Genomic DNA, 18,636 nt, shown 5'->3' on the forward strand with positions numbered 1-18,636 from the left:
AAAGGGCAGCAAACGATTAAAATAAGCTAAAACAATATTCTTCAAATTTGACTGACATGTAGGAAAAAATTATTCCAGTGTTTAAAAAAATTTTTTTTTTAGTACAGTGGTTTTTTAACAAGTGCTGAGCCTAAAGATGGGCATCAACTACTGTGCTTTACACTTTAAAGCTAAAACAAATTTACAAATGAATTGCAACAAAACTCCCAAACCATGAACTTTGTTAGCAGCATTAGTTCAGGGTGGTAATGATGCTCGGCAGAATCGAGTCCTTGCCAGCAGCCCTCGCCCTCACCTGCAGGCCAGCCATGACAGCAGGTGCCGCTCCGTGGGCTCTGTCGTGGGTCACCCCTGTACTAACTGGAGTGTGCCGTGAGAGCGCTCTTCCCTCGCCGCCTCTCCCTATTCCGGCTCCTGTAAAAACTTCCTTCCTGTGCTGTGCTAGAAGACATTTGGCCAACATTTGACCCAAAAGCTTCCTTTTGACATGAAATCTATCTCTGTTCTGTTCATGTTAGCCCAAAATAAATAAGTAGCCCCTCCTCCAATGGAACCTCAGGTGCTGAAATCTCCTAGCAGTATTTTGCTAACATGCAGTTATGTAAATGATTTGCATTAATTTTTAAAGCTCAATATAAAAATATACCCCCCCCCTTTCCTTAACACACGTAGAATTGTCTGAAAATACACCATAAAGTCGTGCAGCCGCAGCACCTCAGTTTGAGAAGCACGACGCAGAGTGTTCATCTTACAGGCCTCTATGTGGTGTTTATTATGTGCCAGGTACCGTTCTGGAGCTTTGTTTCTTGTTCTCCAGTGTGTGGTCAGACGTGTTGCTCTGCTGTCTAAAGGAAGCTTGGGACACCCTTTAATCTTTTCTGGGTAATTTGAGATCATTTGGAATGTCTGTTACTGAATTTTACGGTGATATGGTTTTATGTCTATTTTTATATTTTCCTTGACATGTGATTAACAGCAGTTTCTTTTGCTGCCTCTGGCTTCCTTTTATTTGCCACTTTGAATGTATTTAAGTGGAGAAATGCGGACTCCAGAGTTATTGTATGAGAGAGTTTTTGAACGCGTTCCTGAGAAATAAAACATGTGCAAGACACATGCAGACGAAGCTGAATTTGAACCTTGGCTCTGGGATTTCTGCAACATCAAGCCAATTCTCTCTGAGTCTCAGTGTCCCATCTGTGAAGTGGCAGTAGTGTCAGTTCACCCAGGGGAGGTGTGGGGTCGTGTGATGCCAGGATGCGCTTTGCACCGAGTTGGTTCAATCAGTGGTAATGGCAGTGATTTCAGAGCTTAGAATCCTTTATTCATTTGTTTTTACATTCATTTCAAGTGTAGCACTCTGTTCTGGAGAGTTTTGTTGTTCTAAGTTGGACCTAAGTGTGAGTATTTGGTTTTAGCTTTCTATTTCTTCTTCCTCCCCACGCCCCCTTCCCTCCAGATCCTTTCCCCGCTTTGTTATAGTCTAGTTGCCCTGCTGTTCACTCAGTCTCGCATGTGGGATTAAGTTAGACTTTTAGGTTTGGCTTTCCAAGTCCTTCACAACTGTCGCGACTCCCCCTGTGATTCCCACACCCTTGGGAGTCCAGCCACAGTGACTGTCTCGCTGTTCCCTCCCCGTGCTCTGCCCGTGTGGACTCGGCCTTTGTGCACCCCGGTCCCACTGTCGTCAGTGCCTTCCCTCCTCTCTGCCTGGCAGTCTCCCTGTGGTTTATTTCAGGTGTAGTTGGAAATTTGTTCCATCTTCACGTTCTATCCTTGTGTCTGTCAGGTTCATGTACCTTTATTTGGACATTTTTTTAACATTAGAGCCAGTTTTTTATTTTCAGTAGTTTCTGTCCTACAGGGAAGTTGGGAGAACACTATTGAGAACTCTTGCTTCCCTGTCACCCAGATTCCTCAGTTAGCATTTACCACATTTGCTCCGTCACTTCACTCGCGCATCTGAAATTCTCTCTCTTGTATTTAGGAATAATGAGGCGTCATGACATAAATATTTGAGTGTGTTCTGCCTCTCCTCCCAAAAAGGACACTCATGTGTTATACTGCCATTTAGCCTCTCAATCAACAGACCAGTGTTGATTACATAACTGTCCAATTTATAGATCCCATTAAAATTTCTTCACTTTTTGAGACAGTATCTTTTTTTTTTTCTTTCTGATCCAAAATCCTATCCGGAAGCACACTTTGCATTTAATTGTCCCGTCTCATCAGTGTTTTTACACCTGGAACAGTTGCTCTGTCTTTCCCCGCTCATGTCTTTGGCCATCCACAAAAGGGTACAGGTCTTTTATTCTGAGGATGCCCCTCCCCCGTCCGTCACTGCTTTCTCGTAGCTGGACTCGGGACTCGCACTCTTGGCAGGAATCTTCTCACTGTGTCACATCGGGGGCACACAGTGCCCACCTGTCCTCCTGGTGGTGATGTTAACCTCCATCACCTGGCCAGGTTGGTGTCTGCCAGATTTCTGCACTGTCGTGTCACCATTTCCCCCTTTATATTTCTCAGCAATTTGTGGGATGGTATTCTGATATTATTATACCAACAAACTATTCCTCAGAAAAATGCCTAAGTAAATAGATTATCTCCTGTTTTATACTTTATTTGCTATTAAGTAGAAGACAAAAAATCAAAACAAACAGGACCCCTCCTTAAAGGAATGTAGGTAGCATGAATAAAATGAGCCATGCCATTTTTCATGAAATCATTATTTCTGAAAATGTAGGAATAGATTCCTCAGACAATTCTTAGCCTAGCTAGTATTCTTAGTTCTTTTCCTGAGGCTATTCTTGTTTTCCCCTTATTGTTATATGCTAATTATAGGAAAATCAGAAGACAAAGACAAGCAAAATAATAAAAAGAATACATTTATTATCATCCAGCAGAGATGATGACAGTGATATGCCTGTTTTTTTCCTATGCCCTTTAAAAAATGTGATCATATCATACATGCTGTCTTGTTACCTATTGTTTTAATTTTCATGAAAATCTTCCCATGTCATTGGTGTATGTCTGCAACATAATTTTAATTTTTTTTTTTTTTGTGAGGAAGATTAGCCCTGAGCTAACATCCGATGCCAATCCTCCTCTTTTTGCTGAGGAAGATTGGCTCTGGGCTAACATCTGTATGCATCTTCCTCTACTTTATATGGGACACCGCCACAACATGTCTTGACAAGTGGTGCGTCAGTCCACGCCTGGGATCCGAACCTGCGAACCCTGGGCCGCCGAAGCAGAGTGTGAGAACCCAACTGCTATGCCACCGGGCCAGCCCTTAAGTTTTTTTACATCATTGTTGCTATTTACTTATATTACTGGACATTTGGGCTATTTCCAGCTCTAAGCTATTTCAAACAGTGAGGAAATGAACATCTTCGTCGCACCTGGTCGAGTTAATGATGACACCTCGTTAGTGTCCCACCTTTGAGCTGTATGGTAAACTCCTGTAAAGCCTTGTCTGATCTTAAAAAATTCTACCCATCAAGGGTGCTTGCGCTCCGTGTCAAAGTAACCAGCATATCGAGACCTTGTAAAAACACGTCACTCACTAAATTTATAAATCCTATGTGGAAAAAGGAAAAAAAGGTTAAATTTGTAATTTTTTGACAGAGAAATACAAAGTGAGGTTTGACGGTTACGTGAGAAGTGCTGGCTTTCTCAAGAAGACCCTAAGGAGAATGACACGTGGTTTCAAGAGTCATTCCTTTCTTTAGCTTTGCTGTGGAAATATCAAATGACACCTCAACTTGTCCTTTTTCATCTCTGACTTGCACCTTCAGTCAGTGTTTCTCTGCCATTTTCCTTAGCTGTTCTCTGGGAATGTTTGTGCCTCTTCTCACAGTAGTTCAGAAGAGACAGTCCATAGGGCCTCCTCTAAAGACCAGGAGGGGCTGGAGCAGTTATTGAAGAAAGGGTGACCTACTGTGGGCGGATGTGTTCACGATGACCCAGCAAATCCACTGGAGGTGACAGTTGGTGGTGGGGGAGTGTGGTGCTTTCATCATCCAGACCCCTCTTGCCTGAGCTTCAGTGGAAGGTGTTGATGGGTAGAAGGGATTGTGTTCAGAAGGTTCAGATCTGCTGAATTAACTTAAGGAGGCTGCTTGGTAGTAACTTATTAGGAAAAGAAATGGTTTATAGTAGACAGTGAGTATTTTAAACCATTTAAGCACAATAGACGTTTCAGGTATTGAAGCAACAGTGGTATGGGTTTTCTTTTCTGTTCCTTTATTTCCACGTATAGTTGTTTACTGGCTAGGGCTTTCTGTGTTAAGAACAGGTACAGAAATGTTAACATTCAAGTGTAAAAAGGCTCCAAACTCGAAAGGAAAACTGGGAACAAGTAACAGCTTGTTCAGACATTGGAGTTGAGTTGGGCCTACTTAGTTCATTAATCAAATTCTTTTTCAAGTAACTTTTTCAAGTTACCACCATCTAGCTGTGTTCCTTGTCTGATCTTAAAAAATACCTCAAAAAAAAAAAAAAAAGATCAAGGATGCTTTTGCTCTGTGTTAAAGTAACTAATGAGTACAGACCTTGTAAAAACTTGTTTAGTTGTAGATCTGTGAGTAGTAAAATGGTCATTAATTTAGACAGCTAAGCAAATGTGGTCAAATCCATCTTTACCCAAAATGTTAAGATTGATTTGCTTGCGTGATAACAGTTGCCTTCAAAAGTTTGTTGCAAAGCTAAACTGTATTGTTCTTCTTATGGTGTTTGTGTGTTCTCACTGCTTCTACCTCCTGATTCTTGAGGTGTGAAGTAGCAGTTCGTTAGGCTCGAGAGACGAGGGCTGTCTGATGTTTTCCCTGCACTTCTGTTGTAGAATAATATACAAGTGTTCCATGTGCGACACTGTATTTACCCTGCAAACCCTGCTGTATCGCCACTTTGACCAACACATCGAAAACCAAAAGGTGTCTGTTTTCAAGTGTCCAGACTGTTCTCTTTTATATGCACAGAAGCAACTCATGATGGACCATATCAAGGTATGTGCGCATCTCTTATGTCCTTTAAATGAACTGGTCATAAGTCAAGGCTGAGCTGCCGATTACGATGAAGCGTGTACACTGTTGAGGGCAGGGATGGATGCTGGTTGTTGGTAATGAGCAATTTACAACATGCTGTCACCATGTGTTCACTTGACTGGGAGATGCTTTTTCTTCCTGAGTCCTGATCTGCGTACCAGGAAAGATTAATCAATGCAAAGTAACAAATGCATGTCCTGATTTTAAAAGAATAATAAAGTATTAGGGTTTTTTTGTCCTACAGCGACAACTGTGAAGTTTATTTTTTTGAGAACTTGGTGTTGTATAGGATTTAGAAATAGACAGGGACTCTGATGAATTATATTAATTTGTATAAATATTGGTATATTTAGAAAAACGCAGGTTTTTCTTTGAAATTATTTAAGCAGTTAAGTTTGCATTATAATTGATGCCCCTGGATCTTTTAGTCTTTTTTTTCTGTCAAGTTGCCTGTAAACTGACAATGAAATGTCCAGGTTGCAGCACAGCATCTGGCACCTGGTGGGTGTTCAGTTAATGAAATGAATAAATGTCCAGTTTGGACGACCCGCTCTCCAACCCCCAGAAGGAGCACCTAAATCTCTTTATAGCCCTTTAAGCTCACTAAGGACAGAGCTAGTCCTGGCTTCTTAACTGTCCACTGTGATAGGTTAAGCAATTTTATTCCTGTGTCATTAGGAGATAATATCCATCAGCTCTCAGAGATTAAAGTGACATTTTTTAAAAAGAAAAACAACAGTCCCAATATTATTATGAACTCGATCTTTCTCTTAGTTTTTCTCTTTTTAAATATATTTCACAGAACAGCTCAGTTTAAAGAGCAAATCAAGTCTCTAAATTCTTCTAGTCTCATGTGAGTTAAATGAATGGATTATTAATCCTTGAAATTTCCTGTGTTGAATGTACGTGAGCTCACATAGCATCACCACCTGTTGCAAAGGGCCTAACATCTCAGAGAGTCTGCTCGTTGGAGGCCAGATGCAGGTAGTGGCAGTGTGGCGTTACTAGGGTGAATAAAATGCATGGGAGGTCTGTTTCCTCATTCTCACTTTAAGTACAATAAAATCCTCTTAAGATATTTTAAGGTTTTCACTAAAATTACAAAGTTACCTTGACAATAAATATTTATTTAATGAATGATCAGGAGAAACAAAAAACTGCCAATAAAAACATAGGGACATTGGAATTAGACCCAAATATTTTAACATACTGTATATGGGGGGTGGGGGAGGGAAAGAAAAGTTGCTTCTTAAGAGGCTTTTAAGGTATTTGCTTTCTGGAACTCATCTTTACATCTGGAAGTGAGGTCATCGACTTTGTGGTTAGGGTCTTCCTTGTGTTAATAGTGAATTTGGAGGAATACAAGGTTCCAAGAAATAGAGACTGAAGAGGACTGGTAAAATCCTGTGGCCACAAGGAGAAAGAATTGTTTTTATTCATCTGAACCCTTATAAGACTATAGGATACGAAAACAGTGGGGATACTCACCTATGTTTTCATTTCAAGTATGTTCTATACATTTTAATATTATCCTGCCTTTATGTGTTGGGGATAGGTAAGAATAAAGATAAAGCTTTAGGGGCACCCTATTTTTGTTTTTATTTTTAAGATATCTAGCTCTTGTGAATTTATTTACATTGCCTAATACCTGTGCTGTTCAGGTTTTCATGAGGAAGGAATTAAGAGAAAGACCAGGAATGGTATTTTTCCACATACATATTCATCTAAAGGTAGATCTTTATTTGCCCAGTTTAATCCAGTCTGTATCATTTCTTTGTTCTGCCAAAATATAGATTTATTCCCTGTATAGGACGCCTGTACTCCTTGTTGGCATTTACATTTAAAGTAAACTTTCAAGTTATAGTCATTCAGGTTATTTATTGTTACAGGACCTAAGGAAAAATCACTTTTACAAGAAATAAGTTGTATTTCTTTTATTAAAACAGGCATTTGTTTTTAATAAATAATCCTACTTTTACTTACAATGTGAAAATAAAATGAGTAAATTAGAAATTCTCATTTTAGCACGCATGCTGTTGCTCTCTGTCGTCATGGCAGAATTTTTTCCTGCTTTTCTGTAATTTCTATAGCACGATAAGGTAATCTTATAGAAGAATACTTTAATGCTTGATCCTCTCTTCAACTTTTTAGTTAGTAAAAACATATTTGCCTAAAAACTTAAAGTTTATTAGAAGATTTTGGATTTTTTTTCTTTGGGTTTTAAATGGTTAGAAATGTAAAAACTTGGCTTCTCTTTTGAAAAAGGCCATTTAAACACAGAAGCCTCTGTCCTGCATGGCAGAAAAGAAGCCAGTGCACAGTTTTTGGCTATCAGGAGATCACATCTCGCCCTAGATTTTCTCTTTGCAATAGAACATTAGACATTTCCACTCAGGCCCTTTTTACAGACCAGTTTAACGATCGATCGTCTGGGTAGACCTTGTAACCTCTGCTTATGAGAAGATTATGGACCCCTTTTTTCCATCTGGGGTACGACAGTATTGAAGAAGGTTGGCTAATTCTTGGTACTGTTCAGAGAAGACCTTTCCTAGAGAAAGTGTGATGGAGAGTACGCCAAGGAACAGCTTCTTACTTGCACACTCCAGAGGGAATATGGAGCTGAGGTCTTCACAGTGTGAGTCTCTGTGACCCAGGAGACCTAGATGTGCCAGACCACGTTAGGAAACGTGTGTCGTGTTGTGTCTTTCTCTAGGTTTGAGAACTGAGAGGCTAGCTACAAACCTGAACATTGATAAAAAGAGAAGCCCCTATTCAAAGATAAATCATACATCAAGGCACAGACTTACTTGCTTCCTTTTTTTTTTTTTTTTTGGATTCCATGCTTCTAGAACACAAACAAAACAAAAACCAATGTAAGCTGGTCTTTAGAATCAAATTGCACTAATTTTACCCCAGTAGAATTTGAAATCCTGTGAGTTTAAGTTGAAGATAGCTTGGTAAAGCTATTATGTTAGTGATAATAAACAGCTAAGCAATTTAAAAAGGCTTTTTGAGTGCCAGTTCACAAATCTGGGTGCCAGTAAGAAGAGATGGATTGGGATGGGGTGTAGGGAGATTAAAATTACTGGAAACAAAAAAAAAGCCCAGCAAAGACCCAAACTGTTAGAAGTATTCCAAGAATGTGAAAGGTGTGAAAGGGAGGGGGAAGGTTTGCTATTAACTTGTTGGTCCCAGGTACTTGTTAAAGTTGGGTAGCTAAGGGTTGGGAACACCTACCGGTATATTAGCCTAGTGAAACGTTTCTAGGTAGATGTGAAAGTAAAACGCTCTTCCCCAGAAATGGTCTCTTGTAGAGAGGACTCACTGTAGTACATTGGGGAGGACAGAGTGCCAGGAAGAATTTGGATTCAATACAGAAGTTTTTCTTTAAAGAATTTTAAAATGGCACAAGCAAGTAAGTTTTTAAAAATTATTTGGAACTAGAAACACATATCTAATAGCAACCATAAAAATTAATATTCCTTTATCTCTTTTTAAGTGTATATTTCACTCAGGTTTTCTTCTTAATATATTAAGAAATATTTCTGAATGATTATAAAATAGTATTGAAATGTCTATAATGTATGAAGATAGTCCACATGTGCTTTCTTTAGTGGTGTAATTTGTGATAGATATTTCATTTCTTTTTATAACATAGTCTATGCATGGAACATTGAAAAGTATTGAAGGGCCTCCAAACTTGGGTATAAACTTGCCTTTGAGCATTAAGCCCACAACTCAAAATTCAGCAAATCAAAACAAAGAGGACACCAGATCCATGAACGGGAAAGAGAAATTGGAAAAGAAATCTCCATCTCCTGTGAAAAAATCAATGGAACCCAAGAAAGTGGCCAGTCCTGGCTGGACATGTTGGGAGTGTGACCGCCTGTTCACTCAGAGAGATGTTTACATTTCCCACGTGAGGAAGGAGCACGGGAAGGTAAGAGTGGAAGCCACCCCCATAGTGTAAGGAAGAGCCCTGGACTGACGGATCACCAAGACTTGGGTTCTTGGCTTGGCTCTGTCAGTAATTAGTAGCATGACCTTGAAAATCACTCAGTGTCTCTGAGCCTCAGTTTCCTTATCTGTAAAATGGGCGTTTCCAGGTCCTTCCAATCTTGTTCTGTGATATTGCTAATAATTGCCTTCACTTGGCTAATAGTTGCCTTCACCCCAAGGCAGTGAGTCGTCCACCACATTCATGTTTATAGCTGAGGAAACCAAGAATAACGGTAAACCAAAGTGAAAAACGTTTGAATTCACCTCTTAGTCCTGTGACAAATAAGGAAGAGCACAGGAGAGAAAGAAAGTGGATGTTTTGAAAACTGTGTAGCATTTATATGACTACTGATTCTTTCCTGAGTTTGGTAGTGGGAAGAGGGTCCTCATCCTGAAAATACCTAGAAGAAGCTCTATAACTCAAAATCACTGAAAAATCTGAGTTGTAGTAATAAGCACGCATCTCCAACTGATAGGGAATTTTAAAAAATGCTCATTAGACTTAATAGCAAGGTTATTTTTTAATATTATTCTGATTTTCCCAAAGTTGCTTTGTTCCAGTCAGGATCCAGACAGAGTCTTCATTGAATTTGGTTGTTGTATAACTTAAATCTCTCTTATTCTTTACCAGCCTTCCCTTCATTTTATTTTATTTTTTAATGTGGTATTGATTTGTTGGAAAAATTGGGTTATATGTCCTGTAGATTGTCCTGTGGATTTGTGTAATTACTTCTTTTTGACATAGTTTAACTTGTTTCTCTTTATCCCATAATTCCTAGAAATTTTATTAGATTCAGAGTGAATTTTTTTACATGAGACTACGTCATAGGTGCTATATTCTTTTTGTTTCACATCCTGAGGTGTACATAATACCAGCTTGTCCCACTTTTAGTGATAGTAAGATTGATTAGTGGCTTCAGAGACATACTTTAAGGAAACCATCTTATTGCTTTAACTTTCAAGCCAATAAAACCAAATAGTTATCCTTGGGGAACCTGTGTAAAGATTGCATAGAAATTGGTTTATAATTAGTATATACTAGATCCTTGGAAAGTTTGTTATATTAAGTGTGTTAAGCATTACTTTGTAATCTCATTTATACTGTTTATTTGAGCTACTCATGAAGCTGACATGTTTTACCTTGCTACCATCCAAATAATATAAACTTGTCTTTGAGCATCAATCACAATGATCACAAATTGCAAAAAGATATTTTTATTATATTTGGTCTAACTATACTTAATTCAGTGTCTCTTCATATAAAAATTAGTTATTTATAGAATATTTATATGGCTTTAGTAGCCCATTGCTTATTTAATCATCTCAACTTCAGGCTTCTCTAATAGGCCATAGCATCTTACAATATTCATGATAAATATTGGGTAGTTCTTAAGGGGCAATCCTTGATAAACTTACTGTGTAAATACACTACAATAGTTCTTTCAGAGCCTGATATGATTCTAGGAAAAATCTTTTCTTGGCACCCAAACTGGATTTCACAAATGTTAAGATGGAACAGACCTTAATAATTATCTAGCATTCCAATCCTTTCATTTCTTGTACGTTTGAGATTTCTGTAATAGTCTTGGAACATTTCAGAATTCTTTTCCTTTTTTTTTAAAACTATTTTTATCTTGCATGTCTGACAATGATTGGATCTAGAATATAAATGAGGAGACAGCTCCAAGAAAGAGTTGGTGGGATGAATTTAACACTTCCTTAAACTGTTGGCTTTGGAACTGTAGTGTGGAGCCGGCTCTGAGCTGGACGTGTGTGCCGGCGTGCTGTGCATTGTGTGTCCGTACATTAGTGCAGCCGTTCATCACAGAGGAAATGTTTGGCTTAGTAGGATTTTAGGATTAGCTTTGAAGAAGCTGAGACTCTGCCTTTTGGAGTGAGGCACATCAGATTAGGTTACAGTTTCAATTCTGTTCACTCAGCCTCCTGAAAGAACTAAAGGGCGGTGGGGGAGGGAGGGGAAGAAATGTCTTTATAAGCTGGTGAAATGAAAAGAATGTTGGCCTCGAGTCAGAAACTAGCGCGTGAGTTCTCCTGGCCGAAATCAGGCTGGAGCGCTGCACTTGCAGACATCCCACCTATAGATGTACGCGCATCTACTCCCATTCTTTTCTTCTCTCCTATCAGAACACTCACGTCACCTCTCTTCCATTTAAACCCCAAACTTCAAATCTCCTGCCCTCTGTCTTGTCCATTCAGACAGCCAGGCAAGCACCCTGCGCCTGCACTTTTCCACTCCCATTTACTCCTCAGCTGACCGCCTTGGGATTCAGCCTCGCCTTGTCACCAGACCCAGTTCACTTGTGACGTCGTCGTTGAGTCCATTTGACATTTTTCAGTCTTTATACCCTCATCAACCCCACTGCAGTATTTCACATGGTTGACAGTTCGTCCTAAAAGCATTTTCTACCGTTAAGTGTTGAACGCTACACCCTCTCCTGGGTTTTCTCCTGGTTGCCAGAACACCCATCGGGTTTCTGTCCTGGAAACATTTAACTCTCTGGGAATTTCAGTTACTCTCGTGGCTTCACTTCTCATGTATGTGTGTAGATTACTTTCAAATCTCTGTCTCCAGCTGTGGTTTCTTGCCTGCATTCCAGTCCCTGAAGTCCAGCCACCTATCAAGTGTTGCAGCTTCTTGGATAGTTCACAGAAGCTTTAAGCCTGTCCAACCAGGGAACCCCCGCCCCCCCACCCCCGCCTGCAGTCGGAAGCTTCGTGTCCAGCTCGACTTGGTGATTCCTCCTCTACCCAACCCTCTTCTCCATCCATCCATTTAATACCCTTTAGTCCACCCATTTACCTTTGTTCAGGCAGCTATTAATTCTTGCCTGGAGTATTGTTCTCAGTGTAGCCAGATCGAGTTTCCTCAAGTGCAGCTCTGATTGTGTCTCTATTGCCCTCAAAGGAGTCCAGTGGCTTATGGGTCTCCTTTGATCTACCGCTTTCTCTGGCCGTATCTCTCATGGTGCAGGCTAGACAAACTCAGCCACCTGAAGTGCTTTATACACTGTTTGCTCGTTCACCTCTGGGGCTTTTCAGGTGGTGGTCCATTGGTTCGAAAGACTGCACATTTTTGGTGGCTAACTTCTTTTAGTCTTTTGGGTCTCAGCTTACATATCACCTCATCTGGAAAGCCTTTCTTGGTCCCCTCAGACGGAATCAGGAACTCTTCCTGCATGTTTCCATGGCAGCATGTACTTCCCTCACCCTAACCATTGGCGCTGTATGAAGGGTGCCTCTAGTCTCTCTCCCTTTGGACAGTTGGTGCTTTCTTCCTCTCTTCAGTTCTCATCCGTAGAGTCTTTGGGGGCCTCTGTCCTTAGCTCATAGTATCCTGATGAATATTTCTGGAATTAATGAATCAAGAATGAGTGCTGATTTGGAAGGCATCTAACCCCTTGTAGACTTACCTTCCTCTTGAAAATGGGAGTGATACACGCTTTACTGACCACACAGTGTCTTGTGTTGTAGGTACCAACAGGGAACTATATGTGAGGTGACATGCAGCCTCCAATCCCTTTGGGTGTAAGATGAGATATAAATATGAAATTACAAGGGATTTGAAAATTGTATTTGGCTAAATGTCTCAGGAGAGCATAATTGTTTACTTCCACCAGGCTAGAAGTTATTGGAAAGATCTGATTTTACTGGATTACCCAATGAAATGTCATTATGCATTATGACAGTATGACAGTAAATGTTCTGAACCAGTGAACTGTGAAGGTATACTTGATTTCAATTCCGTAATCATGCCTTAAAAAATAAATATGTGTATAGAATAATTTTGGGAATAATTTAAACACATTCTGCCAACCACAGTACCACAGTTACCTTAGTGTTACTTATAACTAGTACAATTATTATTTTGATAGAGTTTGGAGAAAAGATTTTAAGTCAGGAGTAAGACCAACTGGCATGAACTAAAATTTATATCAAGATAGTTCACTGCTACTCCTTTTAGATGGCCTTTTTTGGTTTCAGTAATTGTTTTTGACCTTTCTTCCTCTTCTCAGTTCTCATCTAAAAAATCTTTACTAAAAGAAATATTTTGTATAGAGTTCCATGTTGAAGATATTCAGTAGCTTTGTCTTCAAGATTCGGAAACCTAGTGCCAGCTATGCCAGTTAACTTAGTAGCCAGCTTCTTTCTCTCTCTAATGCGTATCTTTTTTTTTTTTTTTTTTTTACTAATACTAATCCGGTATTCACTTTCAGTGGTTTTTAATTTTTTTCAATAATTTGTTGTAATCTGATATTAAGTCAAATAATTAAAAAAAAATTTTGGCAGATATTCAATAAAAATTGATGAAAGGTATAATTATTTAAAAACCTACCGTCTGCTGAATCATTACTTTATCCATTTAAAAAAGAAAAATAGGGGCTGGCCTGGTGGCATAGCGATTAAGTGGGTGCCTTCTGCTTCAGCTGCCCGGGGTTCACAGGTTCGGATCCCGGGCACGTACCAAGGCACCACTTGTTAAACCATGCTGTGGCAGTGTCCCATATAAAGTAGAGGAAGATGGGCACGGATGTTAGCCCAGGGCCAATCTTGCTCAGCAAAATGAGGAGGATTGGCATTGGATGTTAGCTCAGGGCTAATCTTCCTCACAAAAAAAAAAAAAGAAAAAGAAAAGAAAAATAGTTAAAGCAGCCGTATTAAAAAAAGTGATTGTTACAGAAATTCCATACAGAGAAACCAGTAAAAAATTGATCCGTTTCTAAAGTTGGTGTTATTGTTGTTATGAGCAGGTTTTGGCTATCCTTTTAAATCATAAACTCTTTGAGGACAGGTTCTGTATCTGTTTATTATTGTGTCTTCCATGGCTTGTAGCTGTGCCTTGCGTGGTGTCTTTGGAGTCGCTGATTGGAGCAGTTCTCCTCCGATCGTCACTTACACTCACGGAAAGGGACATTGTTAGTCATGAATATATGTGAGTTGAGGTCTAGGTTTGGACATTAGTTTTCTGACCACAGGATTCCTTTCACCTTCCCAGTCTCCATATTCTCAACCGTAAAATCAGAAAGATGAGCTTGTCAGTATTGTTAACCTGATGATCTCATTGCAAGCTATGAGTCCTTTCCTAGATAAATGGACAAATACGCAGAATTTTATATACGATTTTGAGGGTCACGTATCTCCTGACGTTCTTTCTTGGTTGCTCTGGGGGTCTTCTAGGAACCTCAAATTAGGATCTGCTCAACGAGATAGTACCTGAGGTCATGCTTACTGATCACACGTTCTGCAATTAGCTGATCTGATAGTAAGTAAAAAAATAAAAGTCTGTACCTCTTCAAAGCTTGAGAATTACGAGGTGATCTATGATAATTGTTTGTACCCTACACTTCAAGAAATCATTACTGAGCTTTTTAGATAGAAAGATTGTAAAGCAGAGTAGAATTTACTTAATTATGGAACTCAAATGCCATCAAAATGAACCTTACATGACCTTTTGAGATTCTTGATGGGTGTAGATGTGGTCCAGTTCTGTGTCTACAAGTTGGGAGGAACCTGACAGACTGGGGTTTGAATCTTGGCACTACCACCTACTAGCAGTGTGGTTTTATAAAAAGTAACCCTCCAGTTTCATTTTACTTATGTTTAGAATGGAAATAATAATATTCACCACATAAGGTTCTTTTGAAGATTAAATAAGAGGCTATGTATCTAGCGTAGTACATAGCAGACATTTGTCTCTATTTCCCCTCTATATACTAGAGTTTTAAAAATTAAATTTTGCTTGAAAAAAGCTCACCAAAGTAGAAAGTTCTTGTTATATAGACATTATAAGTAACAACATATGAATATATATATTTTAATTTTCGTTTTGAAGTGATTTTAGTCTTAGAGAAATAGTGTGGAGTTCTGGATACCCTTCACTCAGCTTCATAATGTGGACATCTTATGTAACCCTAGTACAATGGTCAAAACTGGGACATTAACATTGGTACAATACTATTAACAAATCTTCAGACTTTAGAATAATTTCACCAGTTGTCCCACTAATGTCCCTTTTCTAGTTGAACACTCAATCTAGGATCCCACTTCGCATTCAGTTGTCATGTCTCCTTAGTTTCCTCCAATCTGTATGACAGTTCCCAGTCTTTGTCTTTCACGATGTTGATGTTGACACTTTTGAAGATTATTGGTTATTTGGTAGAATGTCCTGCCGTTTGGATTTGTCTGATGTGTCCTCATGATTAGATTCAGGTTATTCATTTTTGGAAGGGATATCACAGAAGTGATGTTGTGCCCTTCCCCCGCCGAGCATCATATCAGGAGGTACATGATGTCAACATGACTCATTCTTGGTGATGTTAACCTTGAACACTTGGTTAAAGTGGTGTCTGCCAGGTTTCTCCACTGTAAATTGCTCTTTTCCCTTTGTAATCAAGTGTCTTTCGGGGAGATGCTTTGAGACTGCAAGTACCCTGTTTCTTATCGTACTTTCACCCACCGATTTGAACATCCATTCTTTACTCCTGCCTGCAAAAATTATTACTGTAATGTTTGCTTAATGGTGACTTTCTACTTCCCTCACTTCTTCTACATTTATTAATTGGAACTCATTGTAAGGATGAGCTCAATTTTTTATTTAGAGTTATATGGACTTATGGATATTTATCTAGTGGGTTAGAACCCGTGACTATCATTAGTCATTTTTTTTGCTCAAGTTGTCCTAGATTTGGCCGTTGGGAGCTCCTTTAAGTGGGTGCTTGTGTCTTATCAACATGCCCCATGTTTGAACACTTCCTTGCTTTCTGGTGTCACACTATGCTCCTGGTTCATCTTATATTTTCTCTGCCCCCAGCCCTGCAATCAGCCATTTCTCCAAGGAGTCTGGTTCCTTTTATTGAGAATGATAGAAATTGTGTATTTTTAAGAGACTCTGTGTGTATGTATTTTGATTATCACTTACCATGGGAAACTATAATTGGGAAAATAGAGTGTGGGTGGAAAAAAGCAACAAGCCTCAAAATGGCTTCTCAATTATTTAGTGTGAGGTAATGATGTAATTGGCAATTAATAAGTTTTTATCGCATGCTTTTGGAATTAGAATAAGCCAAAGCTTGTAAAATATATCCAATTGTTGGAGGGAATACTTGAGAGATGTTTTGTAAAATATGAAGGAAAAGGACAGGCACAGGCAGGTGTTTCCAGGAAAATGATGTGATGTTTACTCAGCTCCTGTTCTGCTTCTCCAAGGAGAGTGAAACCAGCGTCATTACGGGAGAATGGATGCCCGAGAAAGAGAGCACGACCCTAAGAAAGGGTCTAGCTTCTGTAAATAAGTTCACTTTTCTGTCTTTACATGGTGCTAAGGAGCTTGCAGCATATTAATCATGGAAAATGGGGTATGACTAAATATTCTCCTTGTCTAAAAGGATATAATTGGGTAGATTCTGAAAATTTCAGGCAGATAATGTCATTCTGACCTTATTGAGCCCAACCATTTCAGAGAACAGATTGTTGAGTAACTGGGTTCTGAGCGGCAGGAAAAAGAACTTAGTGAAGACTAAGAACAGGGGATTCCAGGTAAATCTTACTTTCTTTTGTTCATGGAGTACTTGGTGGTAGGTAGGGTAACACCACAGATAGAGAGTAACTGGGTTTCAGCACAACTTTTGGCAGACTCTCTCTTTTAATACTATTTTTTGTAGGATAGCACAAGAGGGCCTGGATGAGATGTTGAATTTATAGCTGACTCGTGGCTCACTGCTGTGTTGGAGAGAAAGCTTCCATTTTGGATCAGATTTTACCCAGCATTTCTATAATGACTTGATTGTAGGGAAAGAAGCTGGGAGGGATTTTACAAGGTAAATCTTAACAAGTAAGCGCAGAGCTTTTTATTTAGGTTTTAAAAAATCAAGTACACAAATATTATGTGGGGCAGATAGGGTTTGGCTACCTTATGTGAAAAAACATGCCAGCTTTGTTTGACTATCTTAGTATGACCCATCTTTCTTTACGGCTGCCGAGATAGTATGCGTATCAAGGAAGCTAATACCCTTTGATTTGGCATCATATCTAGTTAGTGGTTCTCAAAACTTGAGTGTAGTGTGTGTTAGAATCTCCTGGGGGGCTTGTTAAAATACTAATGCTGGGCTCCGCCCCCACAGTTTCTGATTCAGTAGGTCTGGGATGCAACCCGATAATTTGCATTTCTTACATGTCTCCACTTTGAGAACCACTGGTTTACCCTATGTGGCACTAAAATCCCCTAAAGCCCATTGATTTATACAACAAAAGTTTATTCCTTGCACATGCAGAGTTTCTTATGGGTTTGAGCAGTTCTCTGGGGCAGCTGTTCTTCCTTGACTGTGTCATTGGCCAGAACAAGTCACGTGACCAGACCCAATTGAAGCATATTCTTCAATGTGCCCCGAAGGGGAAAGGATGACAAGTAGTGTTTATCACACCCAGGACAGTGGCTCCTGAATCTGAATTGATGTGCTCTTGTTCTCATTGCACTGATTAAAGATGGATGTTGACATACTAGCACTCAGAGGAGGGTAACCAGAGTGGTGAGAGTCTGGAAAGAAAAGTTGGAGTCCAAGGGAGCTTTGATGGCTGTCTTCAGATATCTGTCTCCTCCATGTGAGGACCAGTGCATGATGAATTACAGGGAACTGGAGCAGTGTGTGGGTAGAATACCTACCTATCTGTCACTGGAATTATTCAGGCCAAATGTTCCCCTGTAAAGGGATGGAATAGAAAGGAGGCCTTTCAGACTCACACTGGAATTAAATGAAAACACCTGTAGTAATACATGCAGTGTTGCCATAGCGACCAGGAGGTGGGTATTTACATCCAGTCACAGTCTAAATCATTCCTCAAACCAACCATCGCTCTAGAAAAAGCATCTCTTTTCACAGTTGATCTAATTTGTAGATTGAAGCAACACTGCCAGAAAGAAGTCGTGTGGCTACCAGCCGAGCAGTGAATCCGACACAGTGACTGCACATTAGAACCACCTAGAGAGCTAAAATCCCAGCACACACGTGCTCCCTAGGTCAATTTCACTGGCATCCCTGGGGGATGGGAGCTGGCATCAGCATTTTTAAGCTCCAAGGTGGTTCTGGTGTGTAGCCAGGGTCAAGAACACTGGGCATCCCCGAGGATCTGCCGTGGACTTTCCCTTGTTTGCATGGCCCTCGCTCACGTGAAGCACACACCCTTGCTGGTCTATGGTGTAGGGAAGACTGATCCCAAGTGCATTTGTTAAAGAGACTCCAGCTAATGATCGCTGTTGCGTTGAATATAGGTGACACAACTCATGGAAAGTTCAACGGTAGTGAGTAGAGGAGCAGCTGGGCCCAGAGTCTCTGATATAATTTAATGCCTAATTATAAATTATTGTAGGGTGTCTTAATGTTTGTTTTCAACGAGTCTGTAAACCTTTAAGATAAGTCCACAGGTCTTATCTCTTGCTTTAACGTACTGGGTACAGGCGACTTGGAATACTTGCTATTATTTAGTCTTTTCTGTTCTGAAATACACTTTCAGCATATGTACTTAGAGATGTAGGTGAAAGAAAGGGCAGTGGCAGAAAAAGAAAATGGGAGAATGAAATGAT

At 39.7% G+C, this 18,636-nt stretch overlaps 1 protein-coding gene across 20 annotated transcripts in view; it reads left to right on the plus strand.

The window, feature by feature from the left end:
• Positions 1 to 18,636, plus strand: part of ZNF532 (zinc finger protein 532) — a 109,141-nt gene that overhangs the window by 67,885 nt on the left and 22,620 nt on the right. For all 20 annotated transcript variants that reach the window (XM_087439287.1, XM_087439281.1, XM_087439292.1 and 17 more), the window contains 2 exons: positions 4,841 to 5,003; positions 8,701 to 8,982. In XM_087439287.1, the coding sequence (XP_087295413.1) occupies positions 4,841 to 5,003; positions 8,701 to 8,982 (445 nt within the window). The remainder of the gene's footprint in view (positions 1 to 4,840; positions 5,004 to 8,700; positions 8,983 to 18,636) is intronic.

This window comes from Ceratotherium simum, chromosome 14, assembly GCF_057802395.1.
Source record: "Ceratotherium simum simum isolate JZ-2026a chromosome 14, ASM5780239v1, whole genome shotgun sequence".
In the NCBI taxonomy this organism is placed as follows: Eukaryota; Metazoa; Chordata; class Mammalia; order Perissodactyla; family Rhinocerotidae; genus Ceratotherium; species Ceratotherium simum.